Source organism: Lontra canadensis, unplaced genomic scaffold (genome assembly GCF_010015895.1).
Source record: "Lontra canadensis isolate GAN:19392208 unplaced genomic scaffold, GSC_riverotter_1.0 scaffold1, whole genome shotgun sequence".
Taxonomy (NCBI): domain Eukaryota; kingdom Metazoa; phylum Chordata; class Mammalia; order Carnivora; family Mustelidae; genus Lontra; species Lontra canadensis.
In genome coordinates, this window is record NW_022630995.1 from 33,843,602 (window position 1) to 33,860,613 (window position 17,012).

At 41.2% G+C, this 17,012-nt stretch overlaps 2 protein-coding genes across 9 annotated transcripts in view; one reads left to right on the plus strand and one right to left on the minus strand.

Moving 5' to 3' along the window:
• The window catches only part of APBB2 (amyloid beta precursor protein binding family B member 2), a 378,415-nt gene extending 373,334 nt beyond the window's left edge, over positions 1–5,081 (plus strand). For all 5 annotated transcript variants that reach the window (XM_032852788.1, XM_032852806.1, XM_032852795.1 and 2 more), the window contains one exon: positions 1,181–5,081. In XM_032852788.1, coding sequence (XP_032708679.1) covers positions 1,181–1,348 — 168 coding nt within the window. In that variant the 3' untranslated portion in view covers positions 1,349–5,081. The remainder of the gene's footprint in view (positions 1–1,180) is intronic.
• Positions 5,082–7,511: 2,430 nt separating this feature from the next.
• The window catches only part of NSUN7 (NOP2/Sun RNA methyltransferase family member 7), a 52,880-nt gene continuing 43,379 nt past the window's right edge, over positions 7,512–17,012 (minus strand). For 3 of the 4 annotated variants that reach the window (XM_032852861.1, XM_032852852.1, XM_032852845.1), the window contains 2 exons: positions 9,843–9,966; positions 7,512–8,683 (listed from right to left, as the gene is read on the minus strand). In XM_032852861.1, the coding sequence (XP_032708752.1) occupies positions 8,054–8,683; positions 9,843–9,966 (754 nt within the window). In that variant the 3' untranslated portion in view covers positions 7,512–8,053. The remainder of the gene's footprint in view (positions 8,684–9,842; positions 9,967–17,012) is intronic. The other variant, XM_032852869.1, reaches the window with a different exon arrangement.

Genomic DNA, 17,012 nt, shown 5'->3' on the forward strand with positions numbered 1-17,012 from the left:
CTGGGGAATCCTCAGCCTGTTTCACACTACACTAAAGAACCTATTGATATGTAAGTAGAGTCTTTTTAAAAAATCAGCCATGGAATTAATTATTTTAAAGTGCTAGGATTAGGAAAAACCATATTTGGTAAATTTTAATCTTCTTACCTAATTTTGAAGAATTACTTCTCTTTCCATTAATATAAAAGCAGGTGGGTTGTGTTATATTTCTGAAGGAGAGAAACTGTCTGTGGTGCCAGTAGTGCTAATGGACATTTTAAAATCCATTAGGATTTAGGAGCTTATGGCTGGCTCGGTTGGTGGAGCGTGCAACTCTTGAACTTGGGGTCGTGAGTTTGAGCCCCACATTGGGTATAGAGATTACTTAAAATTTTAAAATCCATTAGGATTTAGACTTGCAGATAAAATGTCTCCTGAAATCTTTACACATCATTCTTTCTTATTAAAGCAGAAAACAGGAAGGGAAACAAACATTTATGAAGACCTTCAGTGTGGCTAGGCCTGTTTTCAGCATTCTGCAAGGATTCCTTAATCGTAACACCCTCTGTGAAGGTCCCAGTTTTGTGCCATCTCACATGGAAGGAGCTAAGGCTGAGAGACGGAATACCTTGCTGGGGTCATACAAGTGACATGAGTGACAGAGCCTAGATTCAGACTGTCCCTTCCTACCATGCTGGCTCCCGGTCAGCCACGAGCACTCACTTCACCGTACGGAGTTGTACCTGTCTCCGACAAAACTCGAACATTGTCTCTCCCCATCATTGTCCTTTTCGTTAGCTCTTTGACTGTTATATAAACTACAGCCAGTCCAGAAAGAGAACAAGTTGATGGTGGAGGTGGATGGCAAAAGCCACAGCACGTTTGTTGAGCCAAATGATCTGTTTTTACAAGTAGGCTCCAGGCCCAGCATGGAGCCCGATGCGGGGCTCAATCTCACAGCCCTGAGATCAAGACCTGAGCTGAGGTCGAGAGTCGGGTGCTTAACTGACTGAGCCACCCCCATGCCCCAAGCCTAATGATCTTTTAAGAACATTTCAAATACCCACAGTAAGAAATGAACTCTTGGGTTTATGTTTAGGGGCTAGGTCATTACATTTTGGAAGCAAGTGTATTGGTGAATTAAAAGAGAAGGGATGACACATCATTAACAACCGTAAAACGAACTTTTGTTTTATTTCAGCTACGGTATCAGAAGTGCTTGGTAGCCAGGCCGCCTTCCCAGAAAGTTCGACCACCTCCTCCGCCAGCAGACTCAGTGACCAGAAGAGTCACAACCAATGTAAAACGGGGGGTCTTATCCCTCATTGACACTTTGAAACAGAAACGCCCTGTCACAGAGACACCATAGCTCCATATGTTAAAGGATTCTGGAATACGTACCTGAAGGTTGAATAGCTACACTAAAGAAGATGAACCGATACCTGGCCTTCCAGTCAGTTGCCGATGCTTTGTCTTCAGAGAATTTACCCTTAACCAAACAGTGTTAGACAAGCATGTTCTTTCGTCTTGCCACCATCATGTGATATGAAAAGAAGCATGACTAATTTTTTTTGCTATCAGTCAGATACATCGCGAGCAGTGGAAGGTCTTTTTCTTACTGTAAATACCGTGAACATTACTTAACTTCACAGACACAGAGAAGAATGTGGCCACACACACCCCTGGTGAGCTAATGCTGGGTCCTTGGAGCGAATGACGCCCGAGTTAGTTTCACGGTCGTCTTGACTGGCTATGTCACGAGCAGTGTTTAAGTCCTACAGCACTTTGCCCTGTTTCCGACATTGGAGTAGCCGCTGCGTACCAGATACCACTGAATTGCTGTAAAAATAGGACGATGAGGTTTTGTTCTGGGGTCTTTCACAAAATCGAATCTTTTGGTTGACAACATCGGCTGTTGGCATCAGTACAGAAACCAACTGGCAGCTTCCCTTGACGAGCTCTTTGACACACGGACACCATTTCAAGTCTACCGCTGTTTGCGGGATGTTGGGGGAAAAGCGAAACTTCAGAATTGAAAAACAAACCAAATTGGGGAAATTAAAATCGAACAAAAAGTAGCCTTTCTTTCTAGATGGTTTTTGGACCGATTATTTAAAAAAAAAAAAAAGGTGAAAGAAAATCATAATGCATTTCGGGTGGGACATATTTCAAACTTCTGCCTTATATTGTACAATGCAGCTAGAGAATTATAGTTCACCACAGCCATTCTCTACATAAACAACAGTAAAACGAAATATTCCTCATACGCCTTTCACCCTTAGTTTGACAATTAGCCAATATGCAATTTGGAGTTGAGGAAATGTCATTTATATTTGGGATCTCCACCACCACGTTATGATGTTTGGTCGTCCTAGCGAGACGGTCTGCTAGGGCTCTGTATCCTGCTCAGTCTTACCCTCATGCTTTTTGCGCAGAAAATTGTCTGTCCATCATGTATTGTCCATGGCAACAAAGTACATTAAATTGAACCTTTCTGAATTTCTGTATTTAATATTAGAATTTGTTGAATTTTACCAGCTCTATTTTTAAATTTATATTTTTTTCAAGAGTTAGAAATTTCATATCAGAGCAAAAAATACATAGCAACAATGGACTGCTTAACGAGTTTCCCCAAAATAGCATTTTCCGGCTTCTCTTTTCTCACCTATAAAGATGCACAGATTTAGACTCTTGCTGACATTGTTGTCTTAAAAGGAAGTTGCTAAGGAGACCAATCTAAATATGTCTTATTTACTTTTTAATGTCAAAATTAACATTTTTAAACATCCAGTTATAAAAAGTAACACTTTGTTTATCCACTGTGATGTACTTGTTAAAATGGTTTCCACAGTCTTATCCCATTTGAGCCTTAGGAGGTAGAGAAAGGTACTAAACACATTTGAGAAATAAAAATGTATATATAAAGTACGAAGAGGCTCAGTCACGTAGCCTAAGATCCCTCAGAAGTTTGTGCGAGAGCCGGGACGACAACCCGTGCTTCCCCGCTCTGTTATAAGTCATGCTGCTTCTGCATCAGTGAGGAGAGTTCTCTCCACAACTACTCTGGGCTTATCCAGTCCCTGTCAGGAAACCTTAGAATTCCCTGTAGAAGGAAGGGAGTACATCCAAGTTCCTCACACAGCGGTCTTAATCATAAAACCGTCATCCTCTCAGTCCGGGCCTCTCTCCCTTCAGTGTGCCTCAATCATGTTGTAGAGAACAGGATCCTACATGCCACACAGCCTGTGCAACTTCCGAGATTTTCCTGAGGTAGTGTTACCTGTGGTAGAGATAGTCCTAACCGGCGGTACTTAGCCACCGGAGAACATGATGGCGTCGGAGGCCTCCTGCCTCTGTTCCCTCAGAATTCTGGAACTGCTCGCTAGCGCTGTAGTGTTATGACAAAAAAGATGCCACCCTAGAAATGAATCCCACTTCTCACCAGCCTAATGCTGTCCTATCTGAAGTAACCAGTGCCATCATAAGAAATTATTGCCATAAGAAAGTCCTTACTGTGCCCTTTGAAAAGCTGTTCAAAATTGAGTCACGATGATCTTTCATCTCGACCTCGACAGTGAAAGGTTTTAGTGCGATAAAAATTCTGAATAAGTCACCCACTTTTATATTGGAAATCTCTACCAGAGCCCTCTGTTCATTTTTTAAGGCATACCTTTGTTTGTCTTCAGGGTCAAGAATACTGAGCTAGCTTTAAGTAGCAATCTGCTTGATATATGCAATCATAGGGTGCGTCAAGATGAACGATAGCCTTTACATAACTGAAAACTTTCCTGCAGATACTCGGTTCTGAAAATAGCTTTGCGTCCTAAATGCAGTTAATTTTGTGAAATTCATTACGTTAACCAGAGCGTTCAGACACTTTCTGCCATGGCCAAAAAGTACGTGTGACGGCGTGCATGTGTTTCTCCGTGAGAGGGCGCGGTGTCCCCCCCACCCCCGACGCTGTGGTGACACGGGAGTTATCTATGCATCTTCTGTCGACCTGCGACGCGGTAAACCGGCGGCCGTGTCCGCTAGGCCCCGTCCGTCTTACCATTGTTTTAACTAACCTGTTAAATACGGCTTGAAATATTTTTATTTTATTTATTCTATTTTTACTGAAATATACTGCATTATTGTGTTAATGTATTCTCTTTACTGGATACTCTCTCCCAGCGTATCCAGGCCTACGTAATCTCAGTGAACTCTACATCGCCTCAGAGGTGGTTTTGTAATGATTTGTAGTCACATTTTTATTGGAATATGTAGAAGAAATGGCAAAAATGCTTAAAGGTCCTTTTATTTTTTAAAAGCAGCTAGATAGACGCAGACTTGCCACCTCATCTCTGTGCTCCTTGGCGGCATCAAGGGGAACAGCCGACACGCCTGTGGCAAAAACTTTACTTTGCAAATTGAAAAGCACCGCTTGGTGCTTTGTTTTTATATCCTTCACAGCCCATGTGATCTCACCTGGAAGACACATGTCCACAGCCCTTTGTTTCCACCCGGATAGAAGATCACCCCTAGCTACTTAGGACCCTTGTTTTCTGTTTGTGTCTGTCTGATTGCATGAAGGGACACTAGACCCATTTCCATTCAAGTCAGTTCTTCGTGATAAACTGTTGGCACAGCTACTTTTTTAAAAATCCACTCTGATTTTATGACGGAGATTGGCAAGACAATTCCATACAAGGTCACTTACTAGAAAGCCCGAAATCTTTCCTCCTTTTCTTGTAGGACACTCTCGTTTCCTTAAGCATTGCAACACAAATTCAAGATTTCACAAACAACATGAAAAACCTATCCCCAACCAATTCTAGCACAATCTGACTCGTAAAACCATTAGCTCTCTAGTTTGCCAGGCTTCCTTAACCTAATACACAGCTGACATGTGTGTTACACAGCCAGGAAAATGCAGTTTAATTTGCTTTAGCTTCCGAGAGAAGATTGCGCTCGCGGTTTATCCGTGACAGCACTCCCTGCCATCCAAAGCGGCTTGTTTATCCCGAAAGAACATTTGCTTTTGCTTTCTGCCCCGTTTGCTGTCGACCACTTTTACACATTTTAATGTACTATGTTGTGAGAATAAACTTAGCTGCACAAAATGTCTGGCTCGTTTCTCTGACCTCTCAGTCCTGTAGCCCCAGGAGTGGAAATGCAAGTGTAGTGTCTCCACGTTAGTCGTTTTCTCTTCAGATGATTCTTACCTCAAATTACAAATCATTTTGGTAATGATTCTGCTCTGAAGATTGTTACTGCAGCTTGTCACCTGGTATGAACTAGAAAGCAGCTTTAAATTTTGGATAATTTATCACACTGCCCTTATCTGGTGATCAGGAAGGACAGCTAGCGTCCTTAGTCACTAACTCAAGACTTGTGTAAGCAGTCCTCATATGAAGGTAGTCCGGCTTTCATTCCTTTTAAGAACCTGACGTCAAAGAATGAAAAATAGGGGCATCTGGATGGCTCAGTCATTAAGTCAATAATACATTCGATAATACATTCAAGATGGCTGCCTTTGGCTCAGCTCATGATTCCAGGGTTCTGGGATCCAGCCCTGCACTGGGCTCCCTTTCTCCCTCTCCCGTTCCCCCTGGTTGTGCATGCACTTGCTCGCTCTAATAAAATCTTTTTTTTTTTTTTTTTTAAAGAGGATGAAGAATAAAGTTGTACAGGCACTAAATCCAAAATCAAGGTGACCAGAAAAGCCAGTTAGATCTGGGCTAGTTTAACTGTCAGACATAACGAAGATAAGTGGAATTTAGAGTGTGTACCCATTTGGGGGGTTCATCTTGCATCACTGCCCCCACCCACTGCCTCATCCCAGTTTCTTATTCCATCAAAGGCAGTTACTCTGAAGGAACAAAATTTCATTTTGGTTTCGGGTATTATATTAGTGGTAAGTAATTTCAGATCAAATTTGCTATTGAAAATCTACCAGTAAGTTCATTATTTTAGATTTTTGCAGCACCTTAAGAAGTTCAAGAATGGGAAATCTGAGTGTAATCGATATTCTCCTTGCATGTTTGTCCAAAGTCTTTTTCCTTTTTTTACTCTACAAAAGTACTTAATTGATCACATCCTTCTTAGAAGACCCTCGAAGAAGAATACTACAGGCTTAATGAATTTTTCAAAATCTCCATGTATTTCTAAAGAGAAGTACGGTGACAAGATGCGTGCTATGAGATACCGAAAATAAGGGGCTTAAGTTGTGATAACGACGTGAATCACAAGCTTATCAGAAAAATATCCTGAACTATTCCTCCACAGTGAGAGTTTTTATAACATCTCAGAAAAGTAAATATCTCAGACCTGCTACTTTTGGACAATGGGATGCTTTTCAGCCTGGAGCAGAAGAAGAGGGCAGGAGGGATAAGCGATTCCAGGAATAAAATACCAGCAATAAAATACCAGCCGTTGACCCAACGAAGTTCAATTCAGCTGCGCGTCTATCGAGTTTCTCGAGGCCTGGAGCGCTCAGAGCCAGACAGCAGGGAGTACGCTGAAAGACCTTATTTTTGAAACAAAGAGCTCTATCATTTTTAATTTTTGAAATCAGTAAATTAAGCTGGGCATTTAAAACATTTCTGCACTTTTTGAGAGTCCTAATTAGCTAGAGAATTCTTTGGGGATTTAAAATAGAAGTTCAAGGATATAAAAGCTTGTTCCCCTTCTTCACTGACACATTCTAATAAATGTGAATTTCCAGCAAAAATAAAGTTTTATTCCTACTAAAATGAAATTCACCATTTTGTTTATCCTCACTTCAAGTGAGAAAGACTCGAATATGAGATCGAAAATACGCCTAAAAATTCATCTTGAAGAGGATAATGTTCTCGTGAAATCATGCCACCTGAATTGAAAATGTAGGAATTTACATAACACTGTTCGACACAACTGGATTCTGAAAATAGAACTTTATATTCAAACTTAATGTGTTTATGAACATTTTGAAACAATAGTTTTCATACTTGTAACTTATTTGATTTAATGTCAAACAATTTCTGTTTCCATGATGAAAAAAGAATCAATAGACCCAGAAATGATAATCATACCAATTCTTGGTAGGCAATTGATAATACATTCAAGGTGAGCTGACTTTTAATATAGTTCACGTAGCGCTACAATGTATTTTAACTGCGCATCGGAAATGATTTACCAAAGTTTGATTACCACGTACCATTCGGGATGACTTGTAGATTTTACCGTTTCACCTGATCTTGGAACAGAATCAGACATTTCTATGGGTTTCTTCAGTCACCGGTGTCACTTGTATTCAGCAGGTTTGCCTCTTCCTCAGAATTACTACTACTTAGACGGCAGCCTGTGTACAGCCCCTTTTCTACAAGCGTATCTGGTGCGGTCAGCAGGGACAGTGGGCGATGTTCCATCTGCTCGGGATCCTGGAAGCTCCCCCGACGAGAAACTTCTCGCTCTGGTAATAACGAGCAAGGAGCTGAGCTACCCACCAGGAGCTTCAGAACCTCCCGCTCTTCCCACTCCGACTCAGTCTCAGTCACATCGCAAAAACTCGTGCCATCCTGTGTTTAAGAATATTTTGATACTTAAGGAAAAAAATCGACTCCCATGGTAATTGAAAATGTCAAACCACAACGGAACAGATACGGAAAAGCAAGCTAAAGTCAGTGCGAGGGGCCAGCGTCTTTTCCCTCTCTGCGCTTTCTTCACAGCCGCCTCGAGTCTGTTATAAGGCCGTGTTTCACTTCAGGAAAAAATTGTTGCCACTTCCTCTTAAAACGGTGTCCCGAGTCCCAACTGAAAGTTAGCAAGAGGGAGACAAGTTCTAACAGCTGGTCCTGGGTCTGCAGCCAGACGTTCTGGAACAGATCAGCACTGAGCTGTTGAAATACAGGACTTCGGCTTTTTGTTGAGTCGCCTACATTATTGTTTCTCACTTGTCTTCATTCTCTTGAAGGTAATATCACATGTAGAAGACACTAAGTGACCCAAAGGGTGAGTATCTTGTGTAGGGTTATCTAACCTTCAGAGAAATATCAGACTTCCAAAAAAAAAAAAAAAAAAATCAACTGCTCTTGACCCCTGAAAAAAAATCCAGTCAAAGCCATGGTCGAGGATGCCTGAGTAGGGAGGAAGGTGAGTTTTCCTTAGGCTTTTCCCCTCTTCTGGTTATTGCTGGTGAGGCAAAGTGACCAGTCTTGGGTGCAACCCAATGATAGTAAAAATGTTGAGTTGGTATCTGAGATTTGATCCCCTGGGGACTTGAAAATGGCAACATTACTGGAGGCAAAACAATCTCTATAGGTTTCAGTGCAATCACTCTGCCTTCTGGGCGCGGTCTTAGGAAGTTTGTCTGCCGTTCGTGTGGTCTGGGGTGAGCTGTGTTCTTCATAAACGTAGGCACTAAGGGGTTGGTGGCAGGCTTGCTGGGTTTTCTGACCTGCAAGGAGAAGCCCCCTGAAGTTGCATTTTTCTGTGGAAGAGATGTTTTTGTTGTTAGTATCTCTGACCGATTAGCATTTACATTAGTTTCTCGATTCAGGAACTCAGTGATTTTCATTTGGATGCTGTTATTGTCATTGGTGGGAGCTTTCGGCAGAGATATTTTTGATTTTTTCTTCTTCTTCTCCCGTTTTGAAGATTTACCCAACTCAATTCCATCCAGCAGACCCTTTGCTGCAGCGCGGGCCAAAACGTCTTTCACAGACACTGTCTCAGATGGGTCCCGCTGCAATTAAAAGAAGCAGTTACTAAATGTCGGAGCTACCTGTGGCTGTGTACACCACAAATGTTCTCAGTTTCAGGAAAAATAAACGAGTACCTTTATTACTATAAAAGAAATGGTTTTTAGGCCTTAGGCCTGAATACATCCCATTAACCTCAGCAAATGACTTTTTGGTAAAGTTCCCCTTTTGTAAATCTGATAGAAAAAAGGAAATTCTAGAACTTATTTCTTCCATGTGAGCGAAGAGGAACTAGATGTTGGCAAAGTGCCTAGAAAGTGGGGGTGGAGAGCAGGCAAGGGAGGAAAGCTCAGGAGGAATAGAAAGATAAAAATAGGGATTTGGGGGTGGGAGGTTGGGGGAACCAGGTGGTGGGTATTAGAGAGGGCACGGATTGCATGGAGCACTGGGTGTGGTACAAAAACAATGAATACTATTATGCTGAAAATAAATTTTTAAAAAATGATTTAAAAAAAAATAGGGATTTGGGGGTGCCTGGCTGTCTCAGAAGAGTATGCAACTCTTGCTCTCAGGGTCATGGGTTCGAGCTCCATGTTGGGTGTGGAGTTTACTAAATAAATAAATAAATAAATACACTTAAAAAAAAAAAAACAGGGATTTGTGCCACATAGTAGTAACTCTTTCTCCTGTCTTTTAGCTATTTAATTTTTTTATTATTTTCGTTAGCCAGCATATAGTACATCATTAGTTTTTGATGTCGTGTTCAACAATTTATTAGTTGCGTATAACACCCAGTGCTCATCACAACACGTGCCCTCCTTAATGCCCATCACCTGCTTACCCCATCCCCCTACCAACTTCCCCTCTGTACCCCTCATTTGTTTCCCGGAGTCCAGAGTCTCTCATGGTTTGTCTCCCTCTCTGATTTCTTCCCATTCAGTTTTCCCTCCCTTCCCCTGTGGTCCTCTGTGCTATTCCTCATGTTCCACATTAGAGTGAAGCCATAGGATAAATGTCTTTCTCTGCTTGACGTATTTCACTCAGCACAATCTCCTCACAGTCCCATCCATGTCAATGCAAATGGTGGGTACTCATAAGCCTCACCATTACAAAATGTTCACAAAGTACCTAGGTTGTTCTTTATAAGGTTTGTTGTTTCTTCATTCCAACATATGACATGGACTGGGAGTTCTTCCCCCTTACCTCCCTTGTTAGAACAGAAAGAAAACAACCGTTGGTAATTCCAGATGGTTCCATTCTGAAAAATTTATCAGTAGACAGTTGTATTTCCTTTAAGGAGCACAGTGGAAGGACAGGAGGACTAAGCCTGCAATAGATGTGAACAAACAGGAAATGGTTAGAATGGCTCATCTGCCAATTGAGAGACTGTAAATTGCAACAGTTTCTCTTCTATTATGTTTTCTAATCATAATCTAATCATGTAAACAAAAGTTCCAAATAAGAATAAAATGCCAAAGCAGAACAATATTATAAATTACAAACTCTAATATTTCATGTTAGCTCATTATTTTGTTTCCCAAGGCTTCAATCTTTGAACAGCTATGCCAAGAATATCAACCTTCCCGCAAATCAAAAACTTCTTTCCAGGTTGCTAATATGGTAACAAAAAGACTTCCATTATCAAAACAGGTAAACATGGATAGTAATTACAAAGGTATAATAGAAAAAAATCCTTTACTTTCACATGTTGTCAAAATACAAGAAGTATGACTTTCTTCTTTTGATTACTTTTGGCACAATTACAATATAAAAATGGCCTATTGTTTTAACTATATTATTCTTCCCAACCACTTTTTGAGTAGAATGGATTTGTTACACAGTACTCAAGAAAATGGATAATGAAGAAAAGATTTTGTGCCAGAAACACAATTTCTAATCACTATTATGTATAAAATAACATTTTGGTTTTTGTATTTTTATATTTACTATTTACTATTTAATTTCATTCAATAGTAAATGGTTCACTCATAAATAATAAATAATTCTTATATTCCCATGCTTTTATAATTAAACTATAACTAATAAAAGCAATGAACATTTTTCCATATAAATTAAGGTATCAGGAATCCTTGTTAATAATTTTTGTGTATTTTGAAATTTAGCACCTTTTTTTTTTTTCAAGTCTTTATTTAAATTCCAGTTAGTTAACAGTGTAATATTAGTTTTGGGTATAGAATAGTGATTTAAAACCATTTAAAATGTATATTTATTCATTCACTATTTGCCTACTATGTGCAAATATGTGCACATAAAATATTAATTCTCTTAAATAGTTCACAGTGTAGTTGGAGAAACTAATCAGTTTATGATAATATAAAGAAGACCCAATAAGAATGCTGAGCCAAATTATGTAGGAATATAGAATAAGGTACAATTAACTCTGGCCATGGGATAGCAGATATGAAGACTGTGCAGAAGTAGCATTGGGGCTGTGTCTTGAAGAATGAGTAAGTTTCCAACAACAAAGTATTTCCAGGCAGAAAGAAGAACATGAACAAAAGCACAAGTGTGTCATAAAAAGGTGTGTTCACACCCTCCGATCCAGCAATTGCACTACTAGATATTTACCCAAAGAATACAAAAGTACAAATTCGAAGGGATACATGCACCCTGATGTTTGTAACAGCGTTATCAGCAACAGCCAGACTATGGAGAGAGCCCAAACGTCCATTGACATGAATGGGAAAAGAAAATGGTTTATGTTCATGATGGAATATTACTCAGACATCAAAAAGAATGAAGTCTTGCCATTTGCAAGGACATGGATAGAGCTAGAGGGTATTATACTAAGTGAAATAAGTCAGAGAAAGACAAATACTGTATGATCTCACTCGTATGTGAAATTTAAGAAAGAAAATAGATGAATATATGGGAAGGGGGTAAAAAGGAGAGAAAAAGTAAGAAACTCAACAATAGAGAACAAACAGGGTTGATGGAGGTGGTGGGGGATGGGCTAGATGCACTCATCTAGCCCATGGGTATTAAGGAGTGCACTTGTTATGACTGGCCCTGAATGTTGTATGTAAGTGATGAATTGCTGAATTCTACTCCAGAAACCAGTATTGCACTGTATGTAATTTAATATAATTTAATTTAAATTTATTTAAATTTATTTTAAATTAAATTAAAAAATAATTTTAAAAAATGTGTTCAGGGTACAGCAAGTATTTCTATGTGGCTGGGACATAAGCTGAATAAGGGGATGTAGAGGTCACTTAGGATACAGGCAGACACACATGACCTCAAATGACATGCCAAAGAGTGACGCAATGGTGCTTCTTAATAAATGTTTATGTTGAACTAAACTGAAATATAATAGCCATGTAGGTTCTAAAGGCAAGAGAGCCAGTCATTCCTCTCACTGACCTTATAACCTACAAGTTGCATTTCTGAGGCCTAGTCATATATATGCTCTGCACAAATAGAAATCATCAAAAAAAATTTATTCACATAAGATAAAGAATACTCTCTGAAAATAATGATTACTTACCAATTTAGAACATATTTAGTTCCATAATATAAATATGAAGGTTGAGATTTTGTCAGTCTTAATTTATAATATATTTCTAGCACCTATAAGAGTGACTGGTATATAATAAATATCCAGTAAGTATTTGATAGATGTGATATATCTTAGCTATATATGCTGTCTTTCCTAATGGTTATAATAATCCTAATTAAGATTGGTCAAGTTACCTTATAGAAATTGTCCCCACATAACAAAATTATTTCTAAACCCTAGCTTATAGGCCATTTCTTCAAATAATAAATTAATACCCAGTCTCACACATACCTGACTTAGATGATCACATTTGGAATCTGTGGAGTTGATATTTAAGTGAGGTTTGGGATTTAGAGTTGATCCTGGAATGGGTGAGGACTTGAGGATATTGGGGGGAGTTGGATGTATTTCATGCATGAGACAGACATCAATTTTAGGGAGCCACAGTGGACTGTTAGGGGTTAAATAGTGTTCCTCCAAAATTTTATGCTGACCCAAAACCCAGAATGTGACCTTATTTGGGAAATGGGGTCTTTGCAGATATCATTAGTTAAGATGAGGTGATACTGGAGTGAAGTAGACCCTAAATTCAATATTGGTGTTCCTAGAAGTATGGCAGATACAGAGATACACAGGGGAAGAGGGCCGTGTGAAGATGGAGACAAAGAGTGACACAGCTACAAGCCACGGACACCAAAGATGGCTAACAACACCAGAAGCTGGGAGAGAGGCATAAAGCAGATTCTCCCTCAGAGGCTCCAGAAGCCAACCAACCTGCCAACACCTTGACATTTGGACTTTTGGTCTCCAAAACTGTGAGAAAATAAATTTCTCTTGTTACAAGTCACCAGGTTTGGGATAACTTATCGTGCAGCCCAGGAAAGTAAGACACCCGGGAAAGGGAATTTTGCAGATGTAATTAAGGTCTCAAATTAGTTAACCTTAAGCTATGCCTATTATCGGGGTGGACCTGACCTAATCACATGAACCCTTTTTAAACCCAGACCTACGCGAGTTTTTGGAAGATGATCGGCAGAGTAGGAGGATCCTAGGCTCACCATGTCCCATGCATACAACTTAATTATCAAATCATCCTTGATTTGATCAGATCAGAACTTGATCTGAAGACTGGCAGAAAAACTCCACAACTCAAGGTAGAGAAGAGGCCACACTGAAGAATGTAGGAAGTGTGGAGACTCAGCTTGGAAGAGAAATAGGTTGTGCAGCTGCAGTGGGGAGAGATCCGGGGTCTCCAGCAAGAGATACACTACCACAGAGAACACACAGGAAAGACGAATCCCCATAGCAATGCACTTGAAAAGTGAGAGGGGAGTTTTGTGAGTTCTTCTAACCAGCAGGGCTTAAACCCTGGAGTTTTAAAGGTCAGCATGCTTGGATCTGGGAGGGCTCGGAGGACATTGGGACTGCTTTTGGAGGGAAGGTAGGCAAACAGCCCGCAGACATACGGTGTGGAAACAGCGGTCTGCAGAGTGCCTGGAACACAGAGTGGGGAGGTTCTTTGCTCAAAGGAATTGGCTGCCATCATTTCCCTCCCCTGCCCCTCAGCATAAGCACAGGGCTGACACTCACAACCTAGCTTGATTAGAACAAACCCTGCTCCCTCCCCCAGTGGAAGAACTGTCCTTTTCAGTCACCCTTGCCTCAGGCTCAGTGTGGGCTTTCCCAGAAGACTGGCCCATATCCCTGCCAACACCATATCTCCTGACCCAGGAGTTTTGGTGAGGCCTCGGTTCTGGTAACAGTGGAGACCTGTCTTATTTCATAAGTAGACCAGAGCACACTTAGTTAAAATGCACCACATTCAGTCCAGAGCCCAAACACTGCCCACAACAAACAAAGAGAGCCTCTGCAGATGACTGGGCTGAAGGACAAAGTGGCCAGGCCACGACAGCAGAGCATACACTAGAGACACTCCAAGAAGTGCCAGGCCCTGGAGAACAGGGAACACTACACTGCAGGGCACTACAGGGCCTCTTCTTCATAAAGCCATTACCCTCAAGGACAGGAGACATAGCTGACCTTCCTAACACAGAGACAGACAAAATGAGAAGACAGAGGAATTTGTTCCAAACGAAAGAACAGGACAAGGTCACAGCTGGACATCTAAGTGAAACAGGTGTAAGTAACACTTCTGATTGAGAATTTAAAGCACTAATCATGCTTGAGAGGAGGGCTGGGGCCCCCAGCGCAGGCCAGGCATTCGTCAGCCACAGGCCTTCGATCTCTCTGAGTCAGTGGTCGCCCTGTGGTCCTGCTGGCTCCATGTCATTCTGCAACTTCTTTGGTTGGCGAGGCTTTCCAGAACCACTTAGAGCCACTTATCTATGTGAGCACCAAGTATGACTGTGAGCTTTTCTTCAGCTGCTGAAAGTATGAACATGTGGCCACTTTCACTGAGACCAGGCATGCAGATCGTGTGGCCGAGAGTCAGGAGAACAATACACCTGAAGCCCTGAAAGTGTCCTGTGGTAGGTGTGGCCTTGGGCTGGGACACGAGTTCCTGAATGATGTGTCAAGTCAGGGAAGCCCTGTTTCTGAATATTTAGCCGTTTGCTGAAGTTCAACTGGAAATGCAAACGAGCTTCTGCCTCTCAGGAGCCATAGGCAGCAGTGCATACCCGTTCCGGCTGGACTCTGCCCTGTGGCCACACTCCAACCATCCCACTGTGGAACTGGAGGCCCAGACATTTAGATGGGAGAGAGCTAGCTGAAGAATCAGGAATTTGTGGCTCTACAAAGTTCTTCTTGGGAAAAACACTGGTTTGCTATAATGGCCCATACTCTGCTGCCAGAATGGACCTGGAGAGCCCAACTGTGGGCTTACCTCAGCCTCTTGCTCATATGGGAGTCTCACTAAGGTGGGCCGTTAAGCCTAGAATGTCTTGGAATGATGTTGCATCCCCACCTTCTCTTCTCCTCAGCCCACTGTTCCCTCCTTGCCCATCTGAACTCAGCCCATGGGACCTGGTTCGGATACAGGCTCTCACCCTCACAAAGCTTGGTCCATCTTTCCCAGGCTATGCTGGGAGACAGAATGCAAAGGGAGACAGCTCTCACCAGCTGCTCCAGCATAAATCACTACATGAGTCACTCTGGTTAAACCCTTCCAAGCAGCCAGAATGGTGATGATCGTTGACCCACTGGAGGAGTGGGCTAAGGGTACAGACCTCTGGTCTCTCAGTTATGAGAGGAGAAATCCCCAACCCTGTTTCACAATCTGTTCTGGTACATCTTGCCTCACTCAGGCTTAGGAAAGTGGTTGTTGCTCCATTATCCTGACTGCCCAAGGCCAGGACTCACGGCCCACAGTTCATACCTTCCCAGGAAGCAGTGACTGCACTATCTTGCACATGCTTTGAAGCTCTTGCTGTCTGGGAAGGTAGTGATTCTGAAGCTCCCTCCCATCTTAACTCCTCTGCAGAGTAATCAGGAGATCCATAAACAAATGGAACCCCCAAAATAAGATAATAATAATAAAGCAATGATCACAAAGATACTAGACTTGAGAAAAGAGGGGAAGACATCAGTGAGACCATTAACACAGAGATTAAGAATAACATAGCAGAGATAAAGGTCTTAATAAACGAAATGAGATACATGCTTGATGGAATGGACAGCAGGCTGGAAGAAGCACAGGAACAAATTAATGACCTAGAAAATCAAGCTGAACAAAAGAGAAAAAAAGAATTATGCAAAACAAGAATAGACTTAGGGAACTCAGTGACTCCATCAAATGTAATAGCATTCCTTTTTTTTTTTTTTTTAAGATTTTATTTATTTACTTAACAGAGAGAGACACAGCAATAAAGGGAACACCAAGCAAGGGGGGTGTGAGTGGGAGAAGCAGGCTTCCTTCTGAGCAGGGAGTCTGATGCGGTGCTCGATTCCAGGACCCTGGGATCATGACTTGAGCCGAAGGCAGACACTTAATGACTGAGCCACCCAGGCGCCCCCTTGTGACAGCATTCTTATTATAGGGGTCCCAGAAGAGGAAGACAGAGATAAGGGGGCAGAAAGTTGAAGAGGCAATAGCTAAAAACTTCACTCATCTGGGAAAGGAAAAAGATATCCAGATCTAGGAGGCACAGAGAACCCCCAACAAAATCAACAAAAGCAGATCCACACCAAAACATATTGAGTTTTTAATTTTAAGTAGGCTTCACACCCAACATTGGGCTCAAGCTCACAACCCTAAAATCACGAGTCTCATGTGTGAGCCAGCCAGGTACCCCACCAAGACATATTATGATTAAAATGGCAAAATATAGTGATAAGGAAAAAATATTAAAAGCAACAAGACAAAAGAAGACAGTTACATATAATGGAAACCCCATAAGACTATCAGTGGATTTTTTTCATTAGAAACTTTCCAAGCCAGAAAAAAAGTGGCATGATATATTCAAAGTGCTAAGCAGAAAAAACCTACAGGCAAGAATACTCTATCCAGCAAGGCTATCATTTGGAATAGGAGAGATAATGAATTTCCCAGACAAACAAAAACTAAAGGAGTTCATGACCACTATGCCAGCCCTGCAAGAAATAAAGAGGACTCTTTGAGCAGAAAGGAAAGAACAAAATGACAGTATGAAGGTAGGAAACACAAGAGCAGCCAAAATGAATACTTCTGTAAAAAAAAAAAAAAAATCAGTCAAGGAACTCAGAAAATAGAAGGATGTAAAGTATGACACCATATAGCTAGAACATGGCAAAGAGAAAAGTAAAGAATGAGTTCAAACTTAGATAACCATCAACTTAATAGAGACTGCCATATGTAGATGTTATGTACAAACCTGATGGTAACCACAAATAAATGGGCAAAGAATAAAGAG